At 42.8% G+C, this 26,273-nt stretch overlaps 1 protein-coding gene across 1 annotated transcript; it reads right to left on the bottom strand.

The window, feature by feature from the left end:
- Positions 1-224: 224 nt before the first annotated feature.
- Positions 225-24,588, bottom strand: RNF11 (ring finger protein 11; the record flags this gene model as incomplete). The annotated part of the gene is made up of 3 exons (XM_080693366.1): positions 225-396; positions 2,244-2,413; positions 24,466-24,588. 3 exons carry the CDS (start codon positions 24,586-24,588, stop codon positions 225-227), a joined length of 465 nt encoding a protein of 154 aa, XP_080549492.1.
- Positions 24,589-26,273: the final 1,685 nt, after the last annotated feature.

Raw genomic sequence — 26,273 nt, 5'->3', positions numbered from 1 at the left:
AAACACTGGGTCAAGGCTTTACATAAAAATACCATCCTACTTTTCCCCCCTAAGTTTCTAAAATATCACATAACTTTCCTCAACATTTGCAGCCATCCAGGAATTTTTAGGAAAACTTTTGTGCACGATCTTAATTCCTAATCCCTGGCTCTTTGGGCTCAATGACAAAAGATCAAAACCACCAAAAATGATGGTTCACTTGAAGTCAGACGAGAGACCCTGGCTCAATTAGTCTCATAGGATGAAAGCAGTGCTGCATCCACTGGCTCCATGCAGGAGGGGCACGTGAAGGATCTCATCAACCAGTCATCTATACAGTCCAGGTGGTAGATGTGCATGCACGGCAGAAATCGAATTGGGTCCCCATAAACAAAGTCCATCATACAGATCACACACCTGTGGAAGTGAAAAAATTAGAAGGCATTTTTTAGATAACTGGCTAATCCAGAATACCCTTTAAATCTCATTACAGATACAATGTTATTCTAAACAACACATTAGAATGGTTTGCCTGTCACCTCATTACCAAAGTATGCAAACAGAAATTTTTTTCCTAATAAGAGCTGATCCATCCATATTCTCTTATGTCACTCTCCCAGGAATTTGCTGGGCCTAAAAGCAATAAACAGATAAAAAAGAAATGGATCTAACTAGGGACTAAGTTTGCTGCTGTGCCTACAAAACAGCTACATTTTATTTTATTTATTTTTTTATGGTACTAGGGATGGAACCCAGGAGCTTTTTACCTCTGGGCTACACTCCTAGACCTATTTTATATTTTATTTGAAAACAGGGTCTCACTAAGTTGCCGAGAGCCTAAGTAGCTGAGGCTGGCTTCGAACCTGTGCGATCCTCCTGTCTCCACCTCCCAAGCGCTGGGATTACAAGCGTGCACCACCACGCCCGGCTAACACAGCTACATTTTATAAGACACACCACACCTGCAGGAGAATGTGATGCATTAAATAGGAAAGCATCAGTCAGCTCAGATTTATTTCCTTATAGTTTTTAGTGTAATCAGGAATAAAATAATTTTCATTTAATAACTACATGTAAAAACAGAACTAATAACTGGGCCTGGTGGAGTCTGCCTGTAATCTCAGTAATTGGAGACCCTGTTTCAAAAATAAAAATAAAATAGGACAGGAGGTATAGCTCAGAGGTAAAATGCATCTGGATTCAACCCCCAGTATCATGAAAAAACAAAACAATAACAACTCATTTGAAGCCAGGCGTGGTGGCACACACTTGTAATCCCAGTACCCTGGAAGCTGAAACAGGAAATCACAGGTTCACAGCCAGCTTCAGTTACTTAGTCCCCCTGCAACTTAATGAGACCCTGTTTCAAAATAAAAAATAAGGCTGATCTGTGTAGCTTGGAGGTAGAATGCCCCTGGGTTCAATCCCCAGTAACACACACACACAACTAATTCCATCCAACTTACTAGATAGCTATTAAGGACTAGCACTAAATAGTGCTACTGCTCAAAGAGCTAAACATTAACATAAAAATTAGATTATGGATTATGTTTGTGTTGGTGAGGCTAGTCTCAATTTAAAGAAAGGAGGTCTTCATTGGGTATTCTCACAGACAGTGATAAACTCTGGAGACAAAACTTCCTCACAAGTAAACTTTTTCTTTAAGACTGTGGTAAATATTTTGTGCATAAAGCTCTAGTGGGGGTGAGATATACATTTTGTGTAAATCCTCAGGACTAATGTCTCAAAGAGTATAGTGCTTTTCCCAGGGTACTGATCACTGAAATATTGCCAAGCCAAGCGCAGTGGTAGACGCTTGTAATCCCAGTTCTTAGGAAGGGGAGCTGAGACAGAAGGATCAGAGGTGTGAGGCTAGCACATGGTAATTTAGCAAAAGCCTATTTCAAAATTAAGAAGGCTGAGGATGTAGGATGCCCCTGGGTTCAATTTTCTGTAAAAAAAAAAAAAAAAAATTGCAAAACTACGTTCCAAAAACCAGTTAAGGCACATAGGTGAATGGTTTAGCTATCAGGGTCATTCAAATGGACAAGCACCATATGTAGGAAAATTCCCACCATCATTCTTAGCTATTTTTATACAAAAATTCTTCCTCATTGCTACATTTAAGCATTCCTTTAAATTAACTAAGGTGTTCCAATATGGTCAATATCATAGACTTTCAGAATATATGAGAAAAAGCAAATTTTTCAAAAAGTTAACCTCTGAAAAATACACCTCCAAAACATAAATTTATTAAAACTTACTCCCGGATCTTTTTTTCTGATCCATCTCTTCCAGGGTCATACACTCCTTTAGGCAGATGCTGTATAAGGCCTATTCTTTGAGCTATCCTAATTTGTTCCTCTTCAGTCAGCTGAGTTGCGAGCCGAGTCTGGCTAGGTGTTGGATGATAGACTGGAACTGGAACTTGTTCCTAAATATTAAAAATAAATTTAAAAGAAGATTATTTCAAGATCTACTTCCTGGTTGGGGCAGGGGAGAAGTTCCAAGAAAAGAAAGTAATATGGGTAAGTATGCAACATATGAGTGAATTTCCTTAACTTTTAACTTCTGGAATAAAACATACCAAAAAATTCACATTTAGACATCTGACACATAGGTAAAAATATGACATACATACAATTTTTTTTTGGTTTGGTGTGGTACCGGGGATGGTCATTTCTACCTGAGCTGCACCCCAGCCCTACTTTTTATTTTGAAACAGGGCTAAGGCTGGCCTCAAACCTGTGATCCACCAATCTCAGCCTCCCAAGTACTGGAACTACAGGTGTACCCCCCACCCCATTCCCGGCTAGGAGTGACCCTTTAGTCATCAATCATCATAAATATGGTGTGGGCACCACTGTTTTCGATTCACTGCTTTAAAATTTTATACTTATTAGGTGATTTTTCACTGCAGGAAAGTTCCATGGTTTGGAGTAAAAAAGATCATCCCTGAGCCAGGCGTATCGCACAGGTTTGAAGCCAGCCTAGCTACTGAGTGAGGCTCTCAGCAACTTAGTGAGACCCTGTTTCCAAATAAAGTATAAAAAAGGTCTGGGAGTGTAAACTGGAGGTAGAAAGCCTCTGGGTTCCATCCTCATATACACACACACACACACACACACACACACACACACACACGGCCAAAAGATCATCCCTGTTCTATCACTTAAAAACTATATAACTTCAACCACATTATTTAACTTCTATATGAGTCTCACTTTGTCCACTTGGAATTTTTTTTTTTTTTTTTTTTTTTTGTGGTACTGGGGTTCCTGGAAGCCCTTCTACCTCCGGGCTACACTCCCAGACCTATTTTATATTTCTGAAACAGGGTCTCTTACACCAGCGCGGCTGGCTTCGAACCTGCGCGATCCTCCTGTCTCCGCCTCCCAAGCGCAGGGATTACAAGCGTGCGCCACCACGCCCGGCCTTTAAATGGAGATTTTAAACTGGGCACAATGGTGCACGCCTGTAAGCCCAGTACTTGGGAGACTGAGACAGGAGGATGACAGGTTTCAGGCCAGCCTCAACAACTTGGCGAGACCTGTTTCAAAATAAAAAATGAAAGAGGGTTGTGAGTGTAGCTCAGTAGAATGCTCTTGGGTTTGAGCTCTAGTACAAAAAAGAAGAAAAAGAAGGAGGAGGAGGAGGAGGAGGAGGAGGAGGAGGAGGAGGAGGAGGAGGAGGAGGAGGGCGGCAAAAAAAATTAAATGGGAAATTTTACTTACTTATTTGTTTTTGTGGTACTGAAGATCGAACCTGGGGTTATTCTACCTCCAAGCTATAACCCCAGCCCTAGTTTCTTCTTTATTTTGAAAGAGAGTCTCGTTAGGGTCTCACTACTTGATGAGACTCTCCTCCAACCTGGCATCCTCCTGTCCTGCCTCCCAAGTACTGGATTACAGGTGTATGCCAACACACTCGGTTTAAATGGGAATTTAAATATTATTGGCATTGCACCAAACACATAAAAGCTCAGATAATATATGTTAGCTGCTATTATTACACAACTCTAGTGTATGACTGTAGAAGAGCATTTCAAAATTCACTTTAAGAAATACCCTGGATTAGCAGAGTGCATGCCTGCAGGTCAAGTATGTTGGAGGCTGATACAGGAGAATCACAGGTTTGAGGGCAGCCTCTGCAATTTATCCAAGGCTGTTTAAAAATACAAAAATTAAATAGGTCTGAGGTTATAGCTCAGAGATAGAACACTTCTGGGCTCAATCCCCAGTACCATACCACCCAACACACACATAGGAAAAAAAGAAAAGAAATAAAAAGAAATGCACTGGACTGATGAAAGCAACACTGTGGTACTGGGGATTGAACCCAGGCCCCTTCAGAGCTACACCCCTAGCCACACACACGCGCGCGCGCGCGCGCGCGCGCGCGCGCGTGTGTGTGTGTGTGTGTGTGTGTGTGTAATTTGACCCCCCCCCAGTACTGGGGGATGGAACCCAAGCCATTCTACTTCCGAGCTACAGCCTAGCCCTATTTTTTAGTCTTTGAAACAGGGTCTCACTGAGTTGCAAAGGGCCTCACTAAGTAACTGAGACTGTGAACCACAATCTTCCTGCCTCAGCCTCCCAAATGCTGCAATGACAAGTGCATGCCACCACGCCCAGCTTATTCTGTATTTTGAAACAGGGTCTTTCAAGAAGAGTTAGGAATTGAACTGTGTTCCCATCACTTTCTTACTCTCCCATATTTGATGATAGAATGGAGGCCCAAAATCCTTAACAAAACCTGCAAGGCCCTGCATAGACTGCCTTCAAAGCACTGCTTTCCAACCTGCTGGCCTTCTCTCATGGCCTCTTCTACACTCACAACATCTGTCCCGTCTACCTGAGACCCCTTCCTCTTACAGCTGTGCCACCTCCCACTACCCCAAATATGAAACCTAAATGTGACTTTTGACAGCCTGTGGAAAATAAAGTTTACCAATCATTTCCAATGCACAAGGACACTTAGTACAAAAACAATTCTTGTGAATCAGCTTATGAAAATCTAAGTCACTAATGTACTAAGTTGCTAATTAATAAAAATGCCTGGCCTTCAAGAGGGTATAAGCATAGACTACAGTAAGAAGACAGGCAAAAAGTGCCTGGGAATTGGCTATCTCTAAATAGAAAGGTCCTTGGATATATATCACAGCAAGAATAACCTTTGATTCAACTAGCTGTACTCATCTATGAATACAAAGTATTATTTGTATTTAGCTTGGGCTAAAAAAGTAATTCTTTCCTTTTTTCCCCTTTTTCACAGTACTGGGGATTGAATCCAGACGTAATCCACCACTCAAAAGCTACTGCTCAGGCCTTTTTACTATTATTTTATTTTATTTTATTTTGAGACTAAGCCTTGTGAAACTGCTCAGGCCAGCCTTAAACTTGCAATTCTTTTGACCCAGCCTTGCCAGTACCTGAGATTACAGGCATGCAGCACCACTGCGCCTGGCTGCTTTGCTTCCCAATGTATACTACATACCCTGCACAGTATCTGACACATCATGGGACTCAAGCATTCTAAATCAAAACTCATGTTCCTGTAATCTAGGTCATGTAACTTATCAGAACTTTGAAAAAATTGCTATGAAATGCTATGAGAAAATTGCTAATTATTTGGGATTAGCCACAATAAAATAAAAAAGGGAAACTTGATATGCATTACAGTACTGATTTTCCATGTGACAGATAACACCTAGCTTGCTGACGTTCAAATTTCTACCTTTCCATCCTAAGAGAACTTCAACAGATCCAAAACAAAATTATATATTTATACTTCCACATCCTTTTCAAACACAGAATTTCTATGCTCCCTATCTAGATTAGTGACAGAGAAGGAAAGTAGAAACACCACAGGCATTTCATGGGATTTCAGCACTGGCACTTAAACAAATATGTGACTTTAGGCATGTTCCTTAAGGCCTCCGAGCTCTAAGGCAAAACACAGTATCTTTGTTGAAGCTGGCTCTGTGAGCTTGTAACCCCAGTGACTAGGGAGGCTGAGGCAGGAGGAGCACAAGTTCCAGGCCACTCTAGGTAACCTAGTGAGATCCTGTCTCAAAATAGAAAAAAAGAAGGGCTGGGGATGTAGCTGGGCGGCAGGGCACCCCTTAACTTTATCCATGATCTACTTAAGTGTCATATAGACATACGTTTCATGTCCTCATCACTAGTAAGAAACACAATTTTGCCTTGTGAGTCTAAATTATTTTTCCCGTGGTACTAGGGATAGAACCCAGGGGCTTTTCTACTTCCAGGCTACACTCCAGACCAATTTTATCTTTTATTCAGAAACAGGGTCTCAGTAAGTTGCTGAGAGTCTCACTAAGTAGCAGAAAGTAGCTGAAGCTGGCTGCTTCTGTGCGATCCTCCTATCTCAGCCTCCCAAGTACTAGGATTACAAGTGTGCGCCATCACACCTGGATGTGAGTCTAAATTGAGACAGAATTCACAGAGACGCAAAAATACTTTTTTTTTTTTCTTTTTCGGTACTGGGGATGGAACCCAGGGGGCTTTCTACCTCCAAGCTACATCCCCAGTCCTAGATTTTATTCTTTATTTTGAAACAGAGTCTCACTGGGTTGCAGATGGCCTCACTAAGTAGCTGAGGCTGTCCACAAACCGCGATCCTCCTGTCTCAGCCTCCCAATTGCTGGGATTACAAGCCTGTGCCACCACGCCCAGTTGCAAAAATACTTCTAATAAACACAATATTCTCCTTAATGCTTTCTTAGTTCTCCACATAAGTCTGCATGCAATAAATAAATACTCCAGATGAATTTAAAGTGCATTTGTCCTAAAGAAAAAGGAATAATTTAAAATTAAAATGTGCATGAAGGGAAAATGTAGCATCATGGAAGAGGGTATAATATAAAAGGAACATAGGATTATAAAGTCAAAAGGAAATGAAATACACACACACACACACACACACACACACACACGGCAAAGTCTGACCTGATGAGAAAATCTCTAAAGCATTCCAGTATAAGATGATGAATGTTATTAAGAATATACTTAATCTTAGGGAATTTAGAAAACCAAGAAAGATGAAAATGTAAAATGTGTCCATCTGAAAGGCATTCCATTAAAGGTTGGATTCAATTTAGGAAACATGATACAATTTCAGAAACAATGCAGTGGAGAAGTGCCTAAGTAATGTGCTGAGGCTGGAAATAGTACAAGTCTGATTTGTGGTGAAGGAAAAATAAAGTCACTGCTAAAGAATGCAGCTTGTCACCAAAAGCTATATCTTTTCATCCAGTAAGAAATAAGAGCCAGCTCTTCTGATTTTTCTTACAGCCTCAAGAGCTGCTGCTGGCACCACCCCCTCCACAGCTGCAGTCCCCTACTGGGAATGTTTTCTCTAAATTTTGCCAGACTTACACTTAAGGCCATAAAAAAGGAGGATTTGAATTAGCTTGTCTCAATGTGTATTTTAGTTCTGATGTTCCATTAATCTTGACCCTAACAACAGAAACACCCCCAAAGACTAGCATTTACATGGAGTTCCTAAACAATTACACATATAGAGAAAGCAAGCACTACATCTATGATACTGAGAAATGGTATCATTTCTCCCTCCCTCCCTCCCTCTTCCTCTCCCTCTCCCTCCCCCCCTCTCTCACACACACACACACACACACACACACACACACACACACACACACCTTGAACCCAGGGGCATTCTACCACTGAGCTACACCCGCAACCCTTCTTTTTTGTTTAAACAGGGTGTTACTAAATTGCTGGGACTGGCCACATTTTGCAATCCCTTTGCCTCAGCCTCCCACATTCTGGGATTATACACATGTGCCACCAAAAAAGTTTACAAACTAAAATGGCCAGCTTGTTTGAAAAAGAATATTGCTTCCAGGGAGATGGGCTCAGGTTTGTTTTGTTTGTTTTTAAAAGTTGGTGGTTTTTTGTTTTTGTTTTTTTTTTTGAGGTACTAGGGGTAAAAATTATTCATTCTTCTAAATCTTTAAGACCACTATGATTGTGATCATATTTTGGGTGTAGGAACAAATTATCTTTTGTGTGTGTGTGTGTGTGTGTGTGTGTGTGTGTGTGTGTGTTTGTCTAGTATGAGGGATGGAACCCAGGCCATTTTCCTCTAAACTATACCACACCCGTTTTTTTTAAAACAGGGCCTCACTAAGTTGTGGAAAGCATCACTAAATTGTTGAGGCTAGCTTCGAACCTGAGATCCTCCTGCCTCAGCCTTCAGTGTGTGCTACTGCACCTGTTTTACTAACTCCAATCCACAGCTATCATTAAAATGAGCCACCCTTTCTACAGTTTCTTTGGTTTTTTTTTTTTTTTTTTTTTTTTTTGGTGGTACTGGGGTTCCTGGAAGCCCTTCTACCTCCGGGTTACATGCCCAGACCTATTTTATACTTTTTTTATTTTTGGAAACAGGGTCTGCTGGCTTCGAACCTGCGCGATCCTCCTGTCTCTGCCTCCCAAGTGCGGGGATTACAAGCGTGTGCCACCACACCCGGCTACAGTAATTTTACTGAAAGCTAAGCACCACTTCCACTTTCTTCCCTGAATTAAAATACTTTTTCTAAGGCCGGGCGTGGTGTTGCACACCTGTAATCCCTGGAGGTGAAGACAGGAGGATCGCGCAGGTTTGAAGCCAGCCACGCTGGCTTAAGAGACCCTGTTTCCAAAAATAAAAAAGTATAAAATAGGTCTGGGAGTGTAGCCCGAGGTAGAAGGGCTTCCAGGTACCACCAAAAATAAATAAATAAATTAAATTAAATACTTTTTCTATCCTTCCACACAAACTGGTTTTCAGAGGGGAAAATAACACTTCCTTAACTGGGATAAATAAAATGTCTAAGAGGCCACTGGAGGCCGGGCGTGACAGCGCACACTTGTAATCCCCGCGCTTGGGAGGCAGGGACAGGAGGATTGCACAGGTTCGAAGTCAGCCACACTGGCTTAAGAGACCCTGTTTCCAAATGAAAATATAAAATAGGTCTGGGAGTGTAGCCTGGAGGTAGAAGAACTTCCAGGAACCCCAGTACCACCAGAAAAAAGAAAAAAAAAAAGAGGCCATTGGTTTGGACTGGACACTTATACAAAGACCAAGTAAAAATGTAGTCACCTGTGCTGAAATTCTATGTCCCGATGCCAGAAACTAAGTTGTTTAACTTTCCAAGAAATCAGGAGAAAGATAATAGCCAAATCCCCAAGGAAGCCAGTTTTATCAAGCAATGACATACAAATCCCATCTGCTTTACAAAAAAAAGTCACTTGAAATAACTAAGGCTAACCAATCATTTTTTTTTGTTGTTCTCACCTTATAAAACCCACCTTCTGTTTTGCTACTATCCAATTGGAAGCTCTCACTGTATTTTGTGGAACAGAAGTGCTCTAATCCAAATTTCAAAATAAAAGCCAATTATATCTATAAATAAACTAGTTGTAATTTTTTGACACAAAGAATTGTTATGGGTAGTTGGGCATGGTGGTGCACGCTTGTAATCCCAGCATTTGGGAGGCTGAGACAGGAGGATCATAGTTCATGGACAGCCTCAGCTACTTAGTGAGGCCCTTTGCAACTCAGCAAGACCCTGTTTCAAAATAAAGAATAAAAAAAAAAAAAATAGGGCTGGAAGTGTAGCTTGGAGGTAAATGCCCCCCTGGGTTCCATCCTCAGTACCACAAAAAAAAAAAAAAAAAAAAGAATTGTCATGGGTGCAGATATCCAGACTGCTTATACAGCAAGAGATGTTTCTCTGACTTAGTACATGAGTTATTATGGCCAGCCCAGTTCACCGATTTAAAATACATGATTCAGTAGAATTTAGTGTAATCATTACCAGTCAATTTTATGATATTTTCATTTCCCCTAAAAGAAATCCTGTACCCACTGCACTCACTCCTTACTCCCCCTTAAGTAATCACTAAACTGCCTTTTGTCTTTAAAGACTGCCTATTCTAGACATTTCATATAAGTGGAATCATGTAAACTGTAGGCTTTTGTAGCTGGACTTTCACTTGGCATGCTTTCGAAGTTCACCCACACTCTAGCATGTACCAGAATGGCATTCCTTTTTATTGTTAAATATTCTATTATATGAGCCAGGTATGTTGAGCATACTCATAACACCAATGCTTGGGAGGCTGAGACAGGATGATCCTAGGTTTCTGGTCATCTTTAACCACTTAGCAAGGCCCTCCACAACTTAACAAGGCTGTTTCAAAATAAAAAATAAAATAGGATTAGGATGCAACTCAGAGGTAGGATGCCCCTGGGTTCAATCCCAGTACCACACACACACACAAAAAAATTGATTTTATGGACACACCACACTTTATGTAGCCATTGATGGATGTTTAAATTTTGTCTATTATGAATAAGACTGTTATGAAAATTCACTTACAAGGTTCTGTCTGAACGTATGTTCCATTTATATTGGGTATATAGGAGTGCAAAAACTTCAACCTTTTCAAGAACTGCCCGACTATAGCACAAAGCACTTGAACCACCTTGTATCCCCACTAGGAGATTAGGATTCCAATCATTTCATAGCCAAGCTGTATCTTTCATCTTAATTTTAAATAGCCATACAACTAGCCGGGCGTCGTGGCTCATGCTTGTAATCCCAGCATTTGAGAGGCTGAGACCTGAGGATCGTGGTTCGTGGACAGCCTCAGCTACTTAGTGAGGCCCTCTGCAACTCAGTGAGACCCGGTTTCAAATAAAAAGAATAAAAAAATAGAGCAGGGGGTGGAGCTCGGAGGTCAAATGGCCCTGGGTTCCACCCCCCAGACCCGCAGAAAAACAAAATAAAAAATATATATAACTACTTACTTAATTTTCGGTACTGAAGATTGAACCCAGGGGCACTGTATCTCTGAGATACAACCTAGGTGTCCACCAACAGATTAATCAATTACAAAATTATGGGAAATACACACAATGAAATTCTATTCAGCAATAAAGAACAAAATTATGTCATTTGTAAGAAGATGGAAGGACCTGGAGAATATTATGTTAAATGAGATTAGCCAAGCACAGGAAGAGAAGGGACAAGTTATCTCTAAGATGCTCAAAGCTAGAGCATTGGGCTACCAGAGGGACTCCAGATAATGGAGGAGATCCTCAGTGGAGCCAAGGAGAAAGGGGAGGGGAGGAGGAAGACCGAGGTTCAGTAATGGAAATACTATGTATACATATAACATTGTCAATCTGGACATGGTACTGGGAGGGAGGGAAATGGGGAGGTGGGGGGCACGGAGTACTGTGCGCAAGCATGTCATTGTCAACATGAATTACTTTATGATGACAGACTATAATGCACCAATAATGGCATTAAAATAATGCCCTGGATTCAATCCCCAGTAAAATACACAAACACACACACACACACACACACACCACACACACAGACACACACAAAGTGGACTTCAGCAAATTTTCTCCTAACTTAAAAAAGAATATTTTTAGTTAAAAAAAATACAAGATACTCATGTAGCCAAACCCTAAATATTTGCTCACAAACAAAAATGTTCCTTACATCACTGCCTCTGTGATCTACTGGCAGTTGCTAGAAAATATTTTGACAATCTTGGTCATTTGGTTTTCTAATATGCAACTAGTAGAAAAGGTACCACGTAGCAGAAAGTGTAATACAACATAAAGAAGGAACAGAATAAATAGCAGGTGCGAGAATTCACAGCAGAAGAGACCCCACTAATACAAACTGCCCTCAATGATTTGACATGCTCTGGATCCAAGTTCTACAATATCCACAGCATAATGAACTAGTTATCTATTAAGAATTCTGGATCACTAAAATGAGATGAAAATCTGCTCAGAAGTCATTGTTTCAATGATTTTTTGGGGAGTAAGGAGAGAAAAAAAGGAGCGGAATTGTGAAAAATTTAAAAATCCTAGCTGAGAATCAGTCTTAGAATCGACACCTGAAATTGGACTTTAGTTGCATTATAAAAATTTACCCTAAAAACATGAATTACAATCAGGCAACCAAACATCAAAAAATCCTAAGAACTCTAAGCAAAACCTCCTCAAATGAATTTAGCAAGGTTGCTTGTTACAGAAATATACAAATCAACTGCATTCTTCTTATTATTACTATTATTTTAGTGCTGGCGATTGAAACCTGGGAAATTCTACCTCAAAGCTACACCTCACCGGGCGTGGTGGCGCACGCTTGTAATCCCCGCGCTTGGGAAGCGGAGACAGGAGGATCGCGCAGGTTCAAAGCTAGCCGTGCATGCTGGCTTCAGAGACCCTGTTTCTAAATAAAAATATAAAATAGGTCTGGGAGTGTAGGCCAGAGGTGGAAGGGCTTCCAGGAACCCCAGTACCACCAAAAAAAAAAAAAAAAAAAAAAAAAAAGAAAAAGCTACACCTCTAGCCGGATTTTTTAAACTTTGAAATAGGGTTTCATTAAGTTACGGAGAGACTCACTAAGTTGCTGAGGCTAGACACAAACCTGAGATCCTCCTGTTTCAGCCTTACAAGTACTGGGATTATAAGTGTGTGCCACCAGGCCCAGCTTACATCTCTCTTTTTTTTTCCTTTTTTTTTTTTTTGGTGGTACTGGGATGGCAGCCAGGGGCATTCTACTTCTGAGCTACACCCCCAGTCCTAATTTTTATTCTTTATTTTGAAACAGGGTCTCATTGAGTTGCAAAGGGTGTCACTAAGGAGCTGAGGCTGTCCGTGAACCCGGATTCTCCTGTCTCAGGCTCTCAAATGGTGTGCCACCACACTCGGCTCCAGCTTGCATTTCTAAATATCAGCAACAGACCTGGTATGGTGGAGCAAGCCTGTAATTCCAGCACTCGAGAGGCTGAGACATGAGGATGATAGGTTTGAAGTCAGCCCCAACAACTTAGCAAGACCCTGTTTAAATAAAAAATAAAATAGGCCTGGGGGTGTAGCTTGGAGGTAGAATGCCCCTGGAATCAATCCTCAGAATTGCAAAAAATGAAAAAACAAGACAACAACAAACAAACAAACAAACAAAAAATTCAAGCCAGGCATGGTGGAACACACCTGTAACTATACCCAGTACTTGGAAGGCTGTGACAGGAGGATTGCAGGTTCGAGGACAGCCAGCAGGTCGTAAGGCTCTCAGGAATCTAGTGAGACCGTTGTAAAACAAAATAAATAAAACAAATTCATGTGGCACAAGAATGATTCTTTGTTTTGTTTTTTATGGTAGTGGGACTCAAACACAGAGGTGTTCTACCTCTGAACATGCATGAATGGGTCCAGTAGTGCATTCCTGCAATTCCTGTATTCAGGAAGCTGAGACAGGAGGATCACAGGTTTGAGAATAGCCTCAGCAACGTGGCAAGACCCTCAGCAACCTAGCGAGACCCTGTTTCAAAACAAAAAGTTTTAAAAAGGGGCTGGTATAGCTTGAAGAAAGAATGTCTCTGGGTTCAATCCCCAGTACCACAAAACAAATAAAAGTGAACCAGACTTGGATTCTTGTAGTGATATGACACTGACACCAACAATTAGAATAGGAAAGGCAAGATCCTAACAGTAGAAAACAAAGAGCTAAAACAACTTATATTAAGAAAAGTTTGGGGCAGGATGTAGTGGAGCATACCTGTGATCTCAGTACATGGGAGGCTGAGACAGAAGGACTGAAGTTTGAGACTAGCCTCAGCAACTTAGTGAGTCCCTGTTGCAAAATAAAATATGGCTGAGGGAGCCGGGTGTGGTGGCGCACGCTTGTAATCCCCACGCTTGGGAGGCTGAGACAGGAGGATTGCATAGGTTTGAAGCCAGCCTCAGCTACTTGGTGAGGCTCTCAGCAACTTAGTGAGACCCTGTTTCCAAACAAAGTATAAAATAGGTCTGGGAGTATAGCCCGGAGGTAGAAAAGCCCCTGGGTTCCACCCCCAATACCATTAAAAAAAAAAAAAAAGAGGCTGAGGGAGTAGTTCAGAGGTAAAAATGTGGTTCAATCTTCGGTACCCCCCACACACACACACCAAAAAAAAAAAAAAAAAACTGGTGGCAAAGGCTTTTAAATCCCACTGTTTAGGAGGCTGTCAGAAAGATAGCAGTTCAAGGTCAGCCGGGGCAAGGGCAATTTAGTAAAATCCTGCCTGAAACTAAGAAATAAAGAGGACTGGGGATGCAATTCAGTAGTAAAGCACAACTGGGTTCAATCCCCAGAAAGGGGAAAAAAAAATGTTTAGGGCTAAGGATATATCTCATTGTTAAGGGCTGTTGCTTGCCTACTTTGCATTAAAATAAAGGAAGGAAAAAAATAAAAAAAGGAAGGAAAGTTCATGTTGCAGAGTTGAGAATTCATAAACGCATGGCATTTAAGCTGGATCCTGAATACTAGTATTTAGACTGGGAATAATTAAAAGCATACTGGCTGGATATAGTGATGCAGCCTTGTAATCTGAGGCAGGAGGATCCCAAGCTGGAGGGCAACCATAACAATTTAGTATGACCCTGTTTTAAAATAAATAAAAAGGGCGGGGGAAAGTTGGGCCTGGTGGCCCATGCTTGTAATCCCAGCATTTGGGAGGCTGAGACAGGAGACATGGACAGCCTCACAGCTACTACTTAGTGATGCCCTGTTTCAAAATAAAGAAAAAAAAAATAGGGCTGGGGCCGGGTGAGGTGGTGCACACTTGTAATCCCCGCGCTTGGGAGGCGGAGACAGGAGGATCGCATAGGTTCAAAGCCAGTTGGCTTAAGAGACTGTTTCGCCGGGCGTGGTGGCGCACGCTTGTAATCCCCGCGCTTGGGAGGCAGAGACAGGAGGATCGCGCAGGTTCAAAGCCAGCCGCGCGCGCTGGCTTAGGAGACCCTGTTTCCAAATAAAAAAGTATAAAAAATAGGTCTGGGAGTGTAGCCCGGAGGTAGAAGGGCTTCCAGGAACCCCAGTACCACCAAAAAAAAAAAAAAAAAAAAGAGACTGTTTCAAAAAAAAAGGGTCTGGGAGTGTATCCCGGAGGTAGAAAGGGTTTCCAGGAACCCCAGTACCACCAAAAGAAAGAAAGAAAGAAAAATAGGGCTGGGGGTGGGGGGTGTAGCTCAGAGGTAGAATGTCCCTGGATTCCATTCCCAGTACTGCAAAAAAAAAGGGCTGGGGATATCAATCAGTGGTAGAGTAGAGCTTCCCAGGTTTCAATTCCAAGTACCAATAAAAAGAGAGAGGGAGGAGACATGCCCAGTATACTAGGCAAAGGTAACACAACAAGCAGAGTCAGAAAAGCAGAGGTATACAATAGCACACTGCTGCATTTCAATGAAGTATCTTGAGAGAGAATGTAAAGAGGCAGACTGCTGGACAGAGTGCACACAGCCTTTAATCCTAGTTCTTGGAAAGCTGAGACAGGAGGACCACAGGTTTGAGGACAGCCTCATCAGTTTAGCAAGGCCCTGTTTTAAAACAGCACAATAACAATAAAAACGGTGTGTAACCAGGAATGGTAACGCAGGTTTGTAATCTCAATACTTGGGAGGCTTAGAAAGGAGGATCACAGGTTCAAGAACAGTCTCAGCAAGAACTGATACTCTTATCAACCTTGGGAAACCCTGTTTCCAAATAAAAATAAAATAGGCCTGGGGGTGTAGCTTGGAGGTAGAATGCCCAAGTGCCACCAAATAAATAAATAAATAAATAAATAAATAAATAAATAAATAAATGGTGTAGCTCAGAGATAGAATGATCCCATTTTTTGGGTACTGTTCATTAACAGTACCAAAAAAATAATAATCTTAGAGATCTTCAGTAGTTATTCATGAATCTTCAAGGATTAAGAAGCAAGGGATCTGATCTGGGACAGGACTATTTAGCATTATGGAACTGGGAGAGGAGAGAAATTACTTCTACAGGAATGGAGAAAAATCTCAATTAGGGAACAGTACAAGAAGGCATGGTTCTAAACTAGGCAATCATGAAATAGTCAATGGATGTTACAAAAATGGACAATGCCTTTCCATTCCACAGAGAATCTTCAAAGATAAAGATTAAGATGCTACAGGCAATAAGCCATACTGGACAAATCAGGAGTAAGAAGAAATGGCTAGGGAAGGCTTCACTTTATTAACAAGACTGGAGTTAACCTTTACCTCAATGAGAGGGTAGAATTTAATTTTTTCCTGGTCATACTGGGGTTTGAACCCAGGGCTTCCTAAATGCTAGGCAAGTGCTAAAAAGAGCTACAGCCCCAAATCAAAGGGAAAGAAGCCTTTTAAAAGTTAAAGACTATGATCTGTGAAATAAATTTGGGGGAGAATTTCCACAAAAATGTAAACAAAATTAAAAATCTTTAATTACCTGAATTTAACTTCCTAAGACTCAAAAAAAAAAAAGAGACCTTAATACATTATTACAATTCCAAATGTTTAAAAATAAATAATAAGCCAGGCGTGGTGGCACACACTTGTAACCCCAGCATTCTGGAGACTGAAACCAGAGGATCGCAGTTCGCAGACAGTCTCAGCTACTTAGTGAGGCTCACCAACTTAGTGAGACCCTGTTTCAAAATAAAGAATAAAAAATAGGGCAAGGGGTGTAGTTCAGTGGTAGAATGGCCCTGGGTTCCATCCCCAGACCCTCAAAATAAATTTTTTTAAATCAATATATTCCCCCCAAATTATTTTTTGTAGGTCTGGGGATGGAACCCAGCGTCATTTGACCTCCAAGCTATACCCCCTGCCCTAGTTTTTATCCTTTATTTTGAAACAGGCTCTCACTAAGTTGCAGAGGGCCTCACTAAGTAGCTGAGGCTGTCCGCGAACCATGATCCTCTGGTTTCAGTCTCCCAAATACTGGGATTACAGTGTGCATCACCACGCTGGGCTTTATATTTAAAAAAAAAAAATTTTTTTTTTGAGTGGTACTAGGGATGGAACCCAGAGGCTTTCTACCTCCGGGCTATACTCTAGACCTATTTTACATTTTATTTGGAAACAGAGTCTCACTAAGTTGCTGAAAGCCTCACTAAGTAGCTGAGGCTGGCTTCGAACTTGTGCACTCCTCCTGTTTCAGCCTCCCAAGCGTGGGGATTACAAGTGTGCACCACCAGGCCTGGCTATATTCCAAAATTTTAAAGGTTACTTTTTTTGCGGTACTGGGGATGAAATCTAGAGGCATTCTACCTCTGAGCTATAACCAGGTTACTTTTTAATGAGTTCTACAGAATATACTATATCTTTTAACAACAAAAGTACCTTAAAGAAAGCTTCATCCAGGCCAGGCGTAGTGGTGCACACTTGTAATCCCAGTACCTGAGAGGCTGAGACAAGAGGATCTCGGTTCGCAGACAGCCTCAGCTTCTTAGTAAGGCCTGCTGCAACTTGGTGAGGCCTTGTTTCAAAATAAATAAAATAATAAGCCTGGGGTATAGCTCGGAGGTAGACTGCTCCTATGTTCCATCCCCAGTTACCAGTTTCAAAAATTAAATAAATAAATAAATTAATTAATTAATTAAAAAAATAGGGCTGGGGGTTGGGCACAGTATGGTGGTACACGATTGTAATCCCAGTACTGGAAGGCTGAGACAGGAAGATCTGGGTTCACCGCCAGCCTCAGCTACTTAGTGAGGCACTCTGCAACTTAGTAAGACCCTGTTTCCTAATAAAGAATTAAAAAAATCAGGCTGGGGGTGTCGCTCAGAGGTAAAATGCCCCTGGATTCGATCCCCGGCACCACCAAAAAAAAAAAAAAAAAAAAAAAAATAGGGCTGGGGGTGTAGCTTGGAGAATATCCCTGGGTTCCGTCACCAGTACCAAAAAATAAAAAAAAGCTTTATTCAGTCACAATTTCAATATTCAATATTGAAATTACGTTTTGATAGTTTGTGAAGGAAGTTCCTTAAAACATAACCTGATAAACTCTTTCCTTTTTCATATTTTGTATGTGTAAGTGGCAGAGCAAAAGTTTGAACCCATGTTTATCTAATCCCAAACCAAAGAGAAACTTCTACTCACCACCCTATTAATAGCTTATTCTTTTCTAAATATTTTTTTTGGGGGGGGTGATACTGGGGAATGAGCCCAGGGACATTCTACTTCTGAGCTAAAGCCCCGGCCCTATTTTATTCTTTTTATTTTGAAACAGGGTCTTGCTAAGTTGCTGAGGACATCATCAAGTTGCTGAGACTGGCTGTGGACCTTTGATTCTCCTTTTTCAGCCTCGCGAAAAAGGTGTGTGACACTATACCTGGCATCTTCTAATTTTAAACTTTCACTTGTATTTATCAAAAGGCATGGGAGAGCCAGGCCTGGTGGCGCATGCTTGTAGTCCCAGCATTTGGGAGGCTGAGACAGGAGGATGTGGTTCAAGGTTAGGCCCTTTGCAACTTAAGGAGACCCTGTTTCAAAATAAAGAATAAAAAAAATAGGGCTGGGGTGTAGCTCAGAGGTAGAAAGTCCCTGGGTTCCAACTCCAGTAACACACACACACACACACACACACACACACACACACTGCATTTATGCTGGGCATGGTGGTACATGCCTATAATCTCAGTAGAGGCATGTACTTGGGAGGCTGAGACCAGAGGATTACAGGCTTGAGGATAACCTCATCAATTTAAGAGAGACCCTGTTTCAAAATAAAAAATAATACTGAGAGTGTAGTAGTTCGGAGTGTAGTAGCCTCTGGATTTAATTTTCAGTACAAAAGAAAGAAAAAGAAAAATATATTTATGCATTTAATGTATTAATCTACCAAACAAGGTAACTCAGCAACACAGCACTATTACAGTACTGGTTGTCTATCCCTGTGATCACCTGGCTGACTGGGAGCGGAGGCCTGCTATTCACTGCCTAGTATCACCAGTGATACTTATTCACGTAGTACAAGCTCAGGAACAGATCAAAAGTTTAAATTCAAAGTGCAGCTTCTAAGCCGGGCGTGATGGCACACACTTCTAATCCCAGTACTTGGGCAGCTGAGAAAGGAGCAGCCAGGTTAATGGCCAGCCTCAGCTACTTAGTGAGGCCCTCTGTAACTCAGTGAGACCCTGTTTCAAAATTTAAAAAATAGGGCTGGGGGTATAGCTCGGAGGTAGAATGCCCCTGGGTTCAATCCCCAGTACTGCAAAATCTACTCCACAAGAAAAACAAAGTCCATCTTCTACTGAGTGTGCATTTTTTCGGTGGTACTGGGGGTGGAATCCAAAGGCTTTCTACCCTGGGCTATACTCCCAGACCTTTTTTATATATTTTATTTGGAAACAGGGTCTCACTAAGTTGCTGAGAGCCTCACTAAGTAGCTGAGGCTGAATTAAAACCTGTGCGATCCTCCTGTCTCAGCCTCCCAAGCGCGGGGATTACAAGCATGCGCCACCACACCTGGCTCAAGTGTGCATTTTTTTATATCAACAAAGTTGAAAAATCAACAGGCATGGTGATACAAACCTGTAATCCCAGCTACTAAGAAAGCAGAGGCAGAAGGGTAGCAAGTTCAAGGACAGCCTAGGGAACTTAGTGGCAGAGGGTGTGGTAGTAGAGGTGTAGCTCAATGATAAGCCAGGGCAAGGCCTTAGGTTCAATTTCCAGTACCACAAAAGAAAAAAGTTAAAAAGAATCTTATACTGAATCATCCTAAATTGGGGATTGTCTATATATAATCCTCCAAAGTGGGAGATACTAATCTTTAATATATATTTGATAGAAATATTGTAAAGTGATTTTTAATAAGAGTATTAAGCTCTTTTAAAAGAGTGTCACTCTACCAGGTATGGTATACATGCCTGTTAATTCCAGTACTTGGGTGGCTGAGACAGAGGGACTGAAAATTAGAGGTCAGTCTCAGCAATTTAGACCCTGTTCATAATAGGGTACCACTCTCACATAAGCACATGACAACAGGGATCTTGTGTGTGTGTGTGTGTGTGTGTGTGTGTGTGTGTGTGTGTGTGTGTGGTACTGGGGTTCCTGGAAGCCCTTCTACCTCAGGGCTACACCCCCAGACCTGTTCTTTATATTTTTATTTTGAAACAGGGTCTCTTAAGCCAGTGCAGCTGGCTTCAAATCTGCACGATCCTCCTGTCTCAACCTCCCAAATGCTGGGATTACAAGTGTGCACCACCACACCCAGCTTATTCTTTATTTTGAAACAGTGCCTAAGGAGCTGAAGCTGACCACAAACCTGTGATCCTCCTCTCTGTCTCCCAGGTACTGGGATTACAAGTATGTCCACCCCGCCCAGCTTTTCTTCCCTCTTATTGCCCTCCCAAAACAGATTTAGATGGAAAGATTACTCTTGTATTATTTCTAAATATTCAGGAAGAACAAAATTGTGGAATAAGTGTACCAAATGTCTAATTCTTCTTTCTAACTCAAGAAATGTCTTAATTACCTCTATCCAATAATTTAAGGACACAGAATCAAATATTTTCCCATAAAATAAATGTCTATGGCAATATATATTCAGAGTAAAAAACAACTTAAGTCAATCATAATCTAATCAATAACAATTATGATTAATAGCACCCACTTCAAAGCATATTCATTCACTTAAATTCATTCAACCAAATTATTGTCTAAATGGGCATCAAACACTGCTCTAGATACTTAAAAACACCATTTATATATGTGTGCTGTGCCTTCAAACTACCTGGGTTACAGGTGTGTGTCATCATACCTAGGCAGTCACAAGACTCTTCTGAGTGTGTAGTACTAGAGATTGAACCCAGGGGCAATCTACCTCTGAGTTACATCCCCAGCTCTTTTAAATTTTTTTGGCTTTGTTTTGAAACAGTCTTACTAGGTTATTGGGAGCCCTGCTAAATTGCTAAGGCTGCCCTCAAAACTGCAATCCTGCCTTAGCCTCCCAAGCACTGGGATTACAGTTGTGCCCCACCATATTCAGCTAGAAAACACTAATTTTATTTATTAATCCATTTATTATTTATCTTTGTAATACTGGGGATGGAATGCTGGAGCATCCTTCTGTCTCAGCCTCCCAAGTACTGGGATTAGAAGCATGTGCCAAAATAAATTTACTTCTGTCAACTGAAAATAGTAAAAATCATTTACTGGGCATTGGTATTTCTCAGATTATCTAAAATAAATATTCCTAAAATCCTTTTCCCTTCAGGAGATAATATCCTTTCTACAAATATTTCCCATCTTTTAAAGAAATTATCTCCTTACAATTCATACAAAATTTGCATCAGTATCTGGATCATTCACTTCAGAAAAGGACAACCACAAAAAATTCCCACTGTCAAAAATACCATATAAGCCAGGCGTGGTGGTGCATAGCTTGTAATCCCCGCACTTGGGAGGCAGAGACAGGAGGATCGGCAGGTTCAAAGCCAGCCATGCTGGCTTAAGAGACCCTGTTTCGAAAAATAAAAAAGTATAAAATAGGTCTGGAAGTGTAGCCTGGAGGTAGAAGGGCTTCCAGGAACCCCAGTACCACCAAAAACAAAACACACACACACACACACACACCAAAAAAAAAAAAAAAAAAAACACAACACAAAAAATGAAACTTCAAGTTGGACATAGTGACCTGTAATCCTAGTACTTTAAGAGGCTGAGACAGGAGGACTGCAGGTTTAAAACCAGCCTTATAAACCAAGTTAAGGCTCTCAGCAACCTAGCAAAACCGTTTCCAAATATATAAAATCGGGCTGGGGGTATAATTTGGAGGTAGAATGCCTCTGGGTTCAATCCCAGTACCACACACAAAAAAAATTCCCCCAAATAAATGCTTGCTGGGCATTAGTGACATATGCTTGTAATTTCATACTCGGGAGGCTGAGACAGGAGGATCACAGTTTCTAGAACAGCCTCAGCCAGTAGTGAGAATAGCATCAACCCAGCAAGACTCTGTTTAAAAAAAAAAAAATAGGGCTGGGGGTGTAACTTGGAGGTAGATGCTCCTAAATTAAACCCCACACAAAAAAACTGTTCATATCCGACTCTCATTATCATCTAGTCTTTCTGAAAAGAGAAAATAGAGCTTCCATAAATTTCAGCTATCCTTGTGTGTATATACTGGGGACTGAACCTAGGGTAGGGGTTCTACCACCCAGCCCTTTTTATTTTTTGAGACAGGATCTCACTAAGTTGCCAAGTCTGGCTTCAAATCTGTGATCCTCCTGTCTTAGTTAGCCTCTCAATTATAGGAGAAAGAAAGCAACAAGTCAAAGATATTCAATTGTCTGGAAAGAAGTTAGGCAAGAGAGACCCTGTTTCAAAACAAAAAATAAAAAGGGAGAGGGTGAGCAGGGCATGGTGGCGCATGCTTGTAATCCTAGTACTTGCGAGGCTGAGACAGGAGGATCACAGGTTCTCAGCAGTCTCAGCTACTTAGTGAGACCCTGTTTTGAAAATAAAGAATAAAATAAGGGTGGGGGTGGAGCTCAGAGGTAGAATGTCCCTGGGTTCAATTCTCAGTATCTACCCCCCCACACACACAGAGAAATTTTGTTCATGAAACCTAAGCACATTTGTTGTCTAGTATATAATATGCCAGGGGGGGGGGGGAGGTGGAGTCAAATAAAGTGAAATAGAAACAGTTTACTTGCTTCTCTCAAAGATACTTAGATAGTGATCCAGATAGATTCTGCTTAAAATTAAAGAGACTACCCCTGTGGCAATTTCTACAACCTGGGAGAAATGTGTAAATACACACACACACACACACACACACACACACACACACACTATTTAATGCAAGCTAATAAATTCATTATTTAGGTGTTTTCCCATGAATCACTGGCATAGCCATTGAGAACAGGGCTTCTATTCTTTATCCCAGCTACAAAGTACCTACTGTGAGCCAGATGCTGGGGATACAAAGGAACCTGGAAACATATGGGGGAAGGAAGGGAATATCAAGGATAATAAATCTAACTAAAGAAAGATAAAACACTAAAGTGTTAAAGGAACTACTCATGTAAGTGTGGAGGGTTCGGTGGGGGATGTATCTGGGAATTGGGGGTGGGGAGGGTAATGTCAGACTTCAGACAGAAGAGCTGAGTCCCTAAAGAGGATTAGATGTTCACCTGGCAGACCTTGGGGGAAGGGCTCCAAACAGAGAGAGCAACTGGAGCAAAAGCAGATGTGAACACCCGATGCATTTGGTAGGCCTGGAATGCAGAATGTGAGAGAAGTCACGGAGGATTCTGCAAGCCACAATTCAGAATGGACTTTACACCCGGGTGTGGCGGTGGCATACTTGTAATCCCAATACTCGGAAGGCTGAGACAGGAGGATCCTAGGTCTGAGGCCAGTGAGGCCCTCTGTAAGTAAGTGAGATCCTGTTTCAAAATAAATAAAAAATAGGACGAGGGTGTTGCTAGGAGGTAGAATGCCCCTGGGTTCAATTCCTAGTACCACACACAAAAGAGAACGGACTTTACTGGTATATATGAAAGTATGAAAAGACCTCTTGAAGAGTTTTTGATAGAAAACCAGCATGTGTGATCTAGTTTTTCTGGCGTGCTGAGACACTGGTTTACATAGGAATGAGAAAAGAAAACACTAATGATGTCACCACATGAAACAACAAAGGAGACTGCACAGTTGAGTTTAAAAAACTAAACTCCCTTAAAAAAAAAATTGAGGACTACTATTCAAGCTTTTCTGGGAAGGTTTTATTCAGTATCATCTAAAATGGAAAAAATAGAGGAAATATTTTTACAGAGATTATAACACCTGCATACCTATTTTAGGTTTTCAAGAGGTCATAGCTCTTACTAATTCCGTAACACATCTGGGCTACTAGCTGTTGTGCAAAGAGCAATGAAACCTGCTTAGGAGGTCTGATTAAAAAAAAAAAAAAAAAAAAAAAAAAAGGAGGAGAATCACGAGTAACAGATGGCGTTTCCAAGTCAGGCTGAAAGGTTTCCAAAGTTCAAGATAATCAAGTTTTATTAAATCAGTTCGTTTAAAAGGTGTGTCACAAGGGAGGAGCAAAAGGAGGAGTTAAATCAATACATACATATATAAACAAATAACTTGATGTCGCTGGGACTAAAATCACTCTTTGGACAACAGTCTTCAAGTAGAGAGAGAAAAGAACACCTACCGGATCCAATTAACAGAGACGGGGACGGGGAGGAGGATCGTGTATAAAAACATATATGGGGGTGGGGGTGGTGACCACCTACCCAGAACCCATAATCAGATGGCGGTGCGAGAAGGAAATCAGACGATTCAGACATAAAGGCAGGAAAATACTGTCACACCCAAACTCCACGCACGAACCGTCGGACATTGGCCAAGGGGCTAGGATCACACACTGATCCCTGAACTCAAGGACAGACGGTACCATCCCCACCCGGCGCCCGAGGGGAGGTGAAGGATCGCCCCTATCCAGGGACTGGGGCCAGACGCCCTCAGACCCAGGCCTAAGGAGCTCAACGCCCCCGCGGCAGGCCAGGCCTCGCTGAGGCCAGCAGGGCCAGCCCGAAGCCCACTCCACCTCGCCGGGGCTGCCTCTCCTCCCACCCACCCGACACACACCCTCCCTACCTGATATGGCGGCGGCGGCTCCTGATCCGGCTCCGTCCCCTCGCCAAAGCTCGCCCGGTCGGACTGGGACTCGTGAAGCAGGGAGATGTCATCCGAGGTGGGGGATTTGAGGCAGTTCCCCATCTTCCGGGGCGAGGGTCTGCGATCTGGGGGAGGGAGAAAGCGGTGACCGGGTCGTCCGCACGCTCCGCGGTCAGCCTCGGTCGCGAGGTGGGGTCGGCGCTGCCGGGCTCAGGCGGCGGCTCCCCCGCCCCCCGGCGCCGCCGAGGGGCCGCTCATGCCAGCCCCGGGCAGGGGGCTGGGGCTGGGCCGCGGGCTGGGCCGGGGTCGCGGCGGGGGCCTCCTGCGCGGCGCGGGGGGGGCGGGGAGACGAAGCGCTTCCCCACCCCGCCCCCCCGGGGGCGGCGCGGCCACCGAGCGGCCGGGCCTAATCCAGGTCAGGAGGGGGGGGCGCGGCCGTCGCGGCTGCCTCAGCTGCTGCCTCAGCTGCTGCTGGCCCCGCCGACGCCGGAGCCGGAGCCCGAGCCGCGGGCCTCATCCTACTCCGCCTCGGCGCGGCGTCGGCGGCCAGAACGAGGCCGGCGGGGCCCTGCGTCAGCGCGCCGTGCGTGCGCTGGCCCCGCCCCCGGCGCCGAGGTGCGGCCCCGCCCCCGCGGCACGCCCCGCCCCCGGCGCTGCGCGGGCTGACCTGCGCCCGCTGCCCAGAGGCTGCCCCGCCCGGGCTCCCTGCTCACCTGTGTGCCGTCCTGCGGGTCTGCTCACCACCCTCTTGCCACGCTCTTTATAAACCCGAATGGATTAAGTCTCACGGTTAAAATGTTTAGGGCTTTCCCTTTATCCCTTCAGAAGAAAGTCCCAGATCGATGAAGAACTCTCCCTATCCTCCTACATCACAGCCAGAGAAATTCTTCCAGTTGTTTATCTCAAGTTACTCCATTTCTTCCCATTCCGGCCTCCATACTCCAAGCCACATCATCTCTCAACCAAACTTGCAAAAGACTCACAAGTAATTTCTGTGTAAGCCCCCCATCCAACCCACTATTTCCACAGAGAGAGAGAGAGAGAGAGAGAGAGAGAGAGAGAGAGAGAGAGAGAGAGAGAGAGAGAGGCTGATGAATGAACCCTGGGGCCTTCTACCTCTGAGCTATGCCTCCAGTTCTTTTTTAATGTTGTTTTGTTTTGGTGGTACTGGGGTTCCTGGAAACCCTTCTACCTCCGGGCTACACTTCCAGACCTATTTTATATTTTTTATTTGGAAACAGGGTCTCGTAAACCAGTGAGGCTGCATCGAACCAGCGCGATCCTCCTGTCTCCGCCTCCCAAGCGCGCGGATTACAAGTGTGTGCCACCACGCCCGGCTTAGGCTTAATGTTTTGTTTTTAAAGAGGGTCTCACTAGGTTGCTGAGAATCTTGCTACATTGTCTGTACTGGAATCTAAGATTCTCTTAAATACTGGGATTATGGCCGGGTGCTACCACACCCGGCCAAAATTACATTTAAAATGTAAATCTGCTCTCATCATTCTTTAGTTTAAAACCTCCAAAGGGCCCTGTGTGGTGGCACAAGCCTGAATCACTATTCTTGGGAAGCTTGGACAGGAGGATCCACGAAGTCAATTTAAGCAATTTAGAGAGACTCTGTTTCCAAATAAAAAATAAAAAGGGCTGAAGGTGTACCTTGGAAATCAAATGCCCCTGGGCTCAATCTCTTGTACCAAAACAAACAACACACCTCCAATGGCTTTCTGAAACTGTCCTTAAAATAATCTTCAAATGAGGCTGGGCGTGGTGGTGCCCTCTTGTAATCC

This window comes from Muscardinus avellanarius (genome assembly GCF_963383645.1).
Source record: "Muscardinus avellanarius genome assembly, chromosome: 3".
In the NCBI taxonomy this organism is placed as follows: domain Eukaryota; kingdom Metazoa; phylum Chordata; class Mammalia; order Rodentia; family Gliridae; genus Muscardinus; species Muscardinus avellanarius.
Note: the sequence above shows the minus strand (reverse complement) of the source record. Positions and strands in the feature narration are given on the sequence as shown.